General features: G+C 40.9%; 1 protein-coding gene across 1 annotated transcript; it reads left to right on the top strand.

Moving 5' to 3' along the window:
- The first annotated feature begins 5,206 nt into the window (after positions 1–5,206).
- Positions 5,207–5,947, top strand: LOC130975078 (uncharacterized). The gene has a single exon (XM_057899909.1). The coding sequence runs from the start codon at positions 5,207–5,209 to the stop codon at positions 5,945–5,947; it is 741 nt and encodes a 246-aa protein (XP_057755892.1).
- The last annotated feature ends 1,357 nt before the right edge of the window (positions 5,948–7,304 follow it).

The following is a 7,304-nucleotide window of genomic DNA, read 5'->3' as shown; positions in this document are numbered from 1 at the left end:
TTGGGCCATCAAATCTTGGGCAAAGTATGAACTATCATATATTGCTGGAAAGCCCAGGATGTCTACTTTCCAACGCCGTTGAGAGCGCGCCAATTGGGCTTCTGTAGCTCCAGAAAATCCACTTCGAGTGCAGGGAGGTCAGAATCCAACAACATCTGCAGTCCTTTTTAGTCTCTGGATCAGATTTTTGCTCAGGTCCCTCAATTTCACCCAGAAAATACCTGAAATCACAGAAAAACACACAAACTCATAGTAAAGTCCAGAAAAGTGAATTTTAACTAAAAACTAATAAAAATATACCAAGAACTCAACTAAAACTACTAAAAACATACTAAAAACAATGCCAAAAAGCGTACAAATTATCCGCTCATCACTGACCACCTCTCAAGGATCCCACAAGAAGAAGAAATGCAGCAAGTAGCAGTAAATGAAAGCTTTCCTGATGAACAATTGATGATGATTCGAGTAGCCCCTTGGTTTGCAGACATAGCTAACTTCAAGGCTATTGGGGAGCTACCAACTAACATCAATAAGCACATGAGGAGGAAGCTAATCAAGGATGCCAAACACTACATCTGGGATGACCCCTATTTGTTCAAAAAGTGTACTGATGGAGTCCTAAGAAGGTGTATATCCCATGAAGAAGGGCAGGAAGTGTTATGGCAGTGCCATAGGTCAGCATATGGAGGTCACTTCAGTGGAGAAAGGACAGCATCAAAAGTACTTCAATCCGGATTTTACTGGCGAACAATGTTTAAGGATGCCAAGGAAATGGTGTTAAGGTGTGATGAATGTCAAAGAGCTGGTAATCTAACCAAGAGGAATGAGATGCCACAACAATACATACTAGAGCTGGAGCTATTTGATGTATGGGGAATTGATTTCATGGGACCCTTCCCAACCTCCTACTCAAATAGCTACATATTAGTGGCTGTTGATTATGTTTCAAGGTGGGTTGAAGCCATAGCCACTGCAACAAATGACAACAAGGTTGTGATAAGCTTCTTGAGAAGGAACATCTTCAGAAGATTTGGAGTTTCTAGAGCTCTCATTAGTGATGGAGGACACACTTTTGCAACAAACAACTCGAGACACTGCTTCTCAGATATGGAGTAAAGCACAAAGTGGCAATTCCATACCAATAGACCAACGGGCAAGCCGAGATCTACAACAGAGAGCTAAAACGAATCCTTGAAAAAACTATTGGAAGCTCAGTAAAGGACTACTCTAAGAAGCTAGACAATGCTCTAAGGTCCTACAGGACAGCCTTTAAGACCCCCATTGGGATGTCACTATACCAACTGGTATTTGGCAAGGCTTGCCACTTGTCAGTTGAACTGGAGTACAAAGCCTTCTGGGCTCTAAAACTACTGAATTTTGATAAGCAAGATGCTGGAGAAAAGAGATTAATGCAACTCAATGAGATGGAAGAGTTTAGAAATCAAGCATATGAGAATGCAAAAATCTACAAAGAGAACACAAAAAGGTGGCATGACCAAAAGATAGCAAGAAGGGAGTTCACTAAAGGACAGAAGGTGTTACTCTACAACTCAAGACTCAAGTTCTTCCCTGGAAAAATTAAGTCTCGATGGTCAGGACCTTTCACTATACTCAAGGTGTTTCCCTATGGTCATGTGGAGCTCATGGAGGACAAAACTCAAAGAACCTTTTCTGTCAATGGCCATAGACTCAAGCATTACTTGGGAGGCTCCTTGGAGGAGCAGAGAGTGAGCTACAAGCTTAGCTAAAGATGAAGGAATGTCAAGCTAATGACAATAAAGAAGCGCTAGTTGGGAGGCACCCCAACACTTTATCCTTTCTGATTTAATTGCTTTTCTTAGAAGTAGTTTAAATTCTGTTGCTTTAGATATTTTACTTTTCAGTAATTTGGATCAGTTTACAATTGTAGATTAGAAAGTTTGATATTAGCTTTGATAGCTAGATTTTCTTTATGCTCTCTTATTTCTTTCTATTTGGGAATTGTAACTTGATAAATGCATAACTGATGAGCGGATAATTTATACGCTTTTTGGCATTGTTTTTAGGTAATTTTTAATAGGATCTAGCTACTTTTAGGGATGTTTTCATTAGTTTTTATGTAAAATTCACATTTTTGGACTTTACTATGAGTTTGTGTGTTTTTCTGTGATTTCAGGTATTTTCTGGCTGAAATTGAGGGACCTGAGCAAAAATCTGATCCAGGCTGACAAAGGAATGTTGATGTTGTTGGATTCTGACCTCCCTACACTCGAAATGGATTTTCTGGAGCTACAGAACTCCAAATGGTGCGCTCTCAACGGTGTAGGAAATTAGACATCCAGAGCTTTCCAGCAATATATAATGGTTCATACTTTGATCGAACTTAGATGACACAAACTGGCGTTCAATGCCAGTTCCATGCTGCATTTTGGAGTAAAACGCTAGAAACACGTCACAAACCAGAGTTAAACGCCAAAAACATGCTACAACTTGGTGTTTAACTCCAAGAGAAGCCTCTGCACGTGTAAAGCTCAAGCTCAGCCCAAGCACATGCCAAGTCGGCCCCGGAAGTGGATTTCTACATCAATCACTTATCTCTGTAACCCTAGTAGCTAGTTTTAGTATAAATAGAACTTTTTACTATTGTACTAGGGTCTAGTCTTTGACCATTCGGTCTTTTGATCATTCAGGGGGGAATGGCCATTCGGCCATGCCTGGACCATCACTTATGTACTTTCAACGGTGGAGTTTCTACACACCATAGATTAAGGTATGGAGCTCTGCTGTACCTCGAGTTTTAATGCAAAGTACTACTATCTTTTATTCAATTCAGCTTGTTCTTATTCTAAGATATTCGTTGCACTTCAATATGACAAATGTGATGATCCGTGACACTCATCATCATTCTCACCTATGAACACGTGATTGACAACCACTTCCGTTCTACCTCAGAACAAACGAATATCTCTTAGATTCCTTAATTAGAATCTTCGTGGTATAAGCTAGAATTATTGGCGGCCATTCTTGAGAATCCAGAAAGTCTAAACCTTGTCTGTGGTATTCCGAGTAGGATTCAGGGATTGAATGACTGTGACGAGCTTCAAACTCGTGATTGTTGGGCGTGGTGACCGACGCAAAAGAATCAATGGAATCTATTCCGACATGATTGAGAACCGACAGATGATTAGCTATGCTGTGACACAGCATTTGGACCATTTTCACTGAGAGGATGGGATGTAGCCATTGAAAATGGTGATGCCCTACATACAGCTTGCCATGAAAAGGAGTGAGAATGAATGAAGGAAGATAGTAGGAAAGTAGAGATTCAGAAAGGATAAAAGCCTCTCCATGCACTTATCTGAAACTCCCACCAATGATTTACATAGTATCTCTGTCTTTATTTTATGTTTTATTTATCTTTATATTCAAAAACCATTATCACCATTTGAATCCGCCTAACTGAGATTTACAAGATGACTATAGCTTGCTTCATACCAACAATCTCCATGGGATCGACCCTTACTCACGTAAGGTTTATTACTTGGACGACCCAGTGCACTTACTGGTTAGTTGTGCGAAGTTGTGACAAAGTGTGATTCACGTTTGAGAGTGCTAAGTTTGGTGTGGCCTCTCACCACTTAATCTAGGGTTACAAACAATTAATACTTTGATTTTGAAGAGTAAGCCCAGAGATTAAGTTTGGTGTGGCCACCACCAAGGATCATATAGCAGCCCAAGTCACCCAATTTGAAAGCACTTAATGCTTTGGGTAAAGACATGAACGTGGTTTAATAAGTTCAGAGGAAGTGGAATCAAAAGAAAATGAAAAGTTTGATGTTATGCCACTCTTATGAACACATTAAATACACAATGATGAAACCAATTTATTAAGATGCCAAAGAATTAAGTTTGGTGTCCCAAGGGACACCCATTAGTTTCAATCCAATTCATTCTTGATGAGAAGGAAGTTCAGTTTCAATTTCAGGAGAAAAGATGGGGCCCACATGGTAAACAACTCACAAGACAAAGAAGTCAAAGTGTACTTGCACTTTGGAACTCGACACACACAGAAGACACTGTGAGAAAAGAGTTGGCGCCTCTTCCCACGCTAGGCGCCACTTCCCAAATTGGGAAAACATTTAACCCTTTTTATTTCCCACCCTTCGAACCACACCATCCACCCATTATAAAAGCTTCACCCCTATCTCCTATCCCACTTCAACAATCCCCACACCTGTCACCATCACTTCTCTTCTCACCTTCTACTATCTCTCATCCCCTACGTTTTTTTTCTTGATTGGGACAAGCAAGTCCTAAGTTTGGTGTTGGAGCAAAACCTTGTTTTGCCTTCTCTTTCTTTCAACCCCAATTTTTTACAACCTCAAGCACCCTCTCCCAACCTAATGGCACCACCAAAAAGCTCAGCCTCAAAGAAAAGAAAAACCAAGAAACCAACCTTTGGATCCTCAAGCTCTTTTAATGACTACAAGTTCCTCTCTGCATTCAACCAAAACCAATTCTATGGTTGGGTGAGTGAGAGGGAAATCATTCCAGAAGTTGGGTTTCAATTAGGGAGGAATGAGCATATTGAAATCAACATTGAAATCGCCAATAGGGGTTGGTCACTTCTATGCAACCCACCAAGGAAAGTAGTAGAAAGCTTGGTGAGGGAATTCTATGCCAACGCAGTGCCTCAACCAGGACAACAATATGGCTACATTAGCTATGTAAGGGGAAAGTCCATTGACTACAGCCCTTCTAGCATAGAAAGAATGCTAATGGTGAAGAGGACAAACTCCACTCGGAGCTATGAAGAGAGAATGAAGCAGCAAGACCCTGGGTTTGAGGAGATCCTGAATGAAATTTGTGTGATGAATGTGCATTGGATAAATAACAAGGATGGGATACCCAACCAATTGAAGAGAAGAGATTTGAGCTCCCAAGCTAGAAGGTGGCTAGAATTTGTGAGGAGGTCCCTAATCCCCACATTCAATAATTCAGAGGTGACCAAGGAGAGAGCTGTGCTCATCTACAACATCATGAGAGGAGAAAACATCAACCTGGGGGAGATGATCGCCAACAACATCAACAAAGTGCTGAAAAGCACCAGTGACAACACAAGGTGGCATTCCCCAGCATTATACAGAGGCTATGTGATGAGGCTGGAGTTGAAAAGATCATTGATGAAGTGCTTGTGAAGCAAGACAAGTTCATAACTGCCAAAAAGATGGCCAAAGTGGTGGCTGTCCACCCACTCAATAGGGCTAGAGAACGAAGAGCTCATGCCCATGAACCACAACAACAACAAGAAGAGGAAGAGGCAGAAGAGCAACCTCACTTCTTGGCTCTTCAACCACCACCACACTACCAATATCAACAATTTCCAGAGGGATTTAACTGGGAGCAATTGCAAGGAGATGTACACCAAATGAAAGGAGACCTACACCACTTGAGGGAAGATGTCGATCAACTCAAGGAGACTCAGCAACAACAATGGAGCCAAGTCAACCAGAACATTCAGCAACTCCAAGGGGGCTTTGAGAACCTCAAGGAGCAGCAAGATCAGATTAACTGGAGAGAGATACAAGGCAGCCTAGGAGTGATTCTGGAACGACAACTACAACAAATGGGGAGCCTTGCTGAATTCAGACACCTTTATGAAGAAAGGGCTATAGCCAGAGGGGAATATGATGGCTTTGCACAAACAAAGTTGAGCTACCTGTGCAATGCAGTGGCTAACATGAACCCTAATTACCCCACCTATATGCAGAAATTGGAGGAACTCAGCTCAAGTCTAGAAGAAATAGCATACCAACACAAGAAGAATGTGAAATCTTACATGAGAAGGTTAGGATTTTGGAAGCCCAAGCCCAAGGATTACAAAGGAAAAGAAGGTTCCTCCAAGCCAGATAAAGGTGGCTCATCCCCCTCCAAGAAGAAGGACAAAGGGAAGGGGCCAACGAACTAAAGTTGAGTCCCATGGTTGACACTTTCCAATTTCTGAATTCTGTTTAAGTCGTTGCTTTATTTACTTCTTAAATAATCATGCTAAGATAGTTTATGTTTTATGCTTAGTTTCAATTCTTGTTTAAAGTCTTTATGAGTTTTTTTTACCAGAAAGAAAATGTCATGTATTTCAAGTCTTCATTTCAACTTAAATAAAAGTGGAGCTTGTCTCCATAAGAGTTACTGTGAGTTGTGCAAAAATAATAAGAGAGACCAAGGCCAAGAGGGATCATCAAACAAACTAAGAAACAAGAAACTAAGTGTAGAATCTTGGATGAACTAAAAAGAAAATGAGTCATGGAGAGTAACTAGTCCTAAAAGGTATAACAAGGGAAGACTAAGGGGTGTTCCTTGAATATCCATAGAACCAAGAGGTAGTAAGCAATAAAGGCCCAAGGCTCTGAGCATCAACTACTGGGATAGAAAAAGAAACATTAAAAAGCTCAAAAAGAATTAATGATCTTAGTAGATGCTTGTGGTGAAGATGTTTCAAGAAGAGACCTGGACAAGTAAATTTTCAGGGGTGTCTCAATACCTAGTACCCTAAAACCAACTGGTTTGGGAGTGCTAATTGAAAGCCTAATTAAAGTGTTATCTTGAGACAAAACACTTAGAGTCGTGGTCAAGAAAGCAAAACAACCCTTACTAATTTAAGGTGACAATCAATAGAAAGGACCCTTGAAGCCTATACCTGAAGGAATCCTCAAGGATCCAAGAGCCTTCCATGATAATTAAAACATTCATACATGTGTTGGACACTTAGTTTTACTCTTAGTTGTATTGCAATCACTCGATATAAAGGTTTACTCACATTGATTTGCTTGGAACAAGCAAAGCTTAAGTTTGGTGTTGTGATGACTTGCATCATCTACCCTTCTTTCTTGCATAAAGAAGACCATAAAAGAGAATAAATCTCATTTGATCAGTACAATTCATGCATTATTTGATGAATATTATGGTACACTACTTTGAGATGAGTTGTGCTGAATTTCAGGCGAAAAAGGGCATCAAAAATGGGAAGAAGACAAACAATAAGCTGGGCGTGTGAAACTGGCGTACCGCTTGGAGCAAACGCCACAAAAATGCATTAGCGTGCTGAAGTCCAGAGAAGAAGTCCAAGCACAAATGTATGGGCGTGGCACGCCAGGGACTGGGCGTGGAACGCTAGTACAAAATTCCATAGAGCAAAATGGAGGACATAAAAGGGGCATGGCACGCCAGATTGGGCATTGCACGCCTGACTCATCAGCTACTATGCGCGTGCCACTTGAGCAAAGGGGCATGGCATGCCAACTCACCATCTCAAGAAGAACCTCCAC

This window comes from Arachis stenosperma, chromosome 4 (genome assembly GCF_014773155.1).
Source record: "Arachis stenosperma cultivar V10309 chromosome 4, arast.V10309.gnm1.PFL2, whole genome shotgun sequence".
NCBI classification, from domain to species: Eukaryota; Viridiplantae; Streptophyta; class Magnoliopsida; order Fabales; family Fabaceae; genus Arachis; species Arachis stenosperma.
Note: the sequence above shows the minus strand (reverse complement) of the source record. Positions and strands in the feature narration are given on the sequence as shown.

What these genes read in the sequence shown, in the direction of transcription:
- LOC130975078 (XM_057899909.1), top strand. Translation starts at nt 5,207, where the DNA reads ATGGCCAAAGTGGTGGCTGTCCACCCACTCAATAGGGCTAGAGAACGA.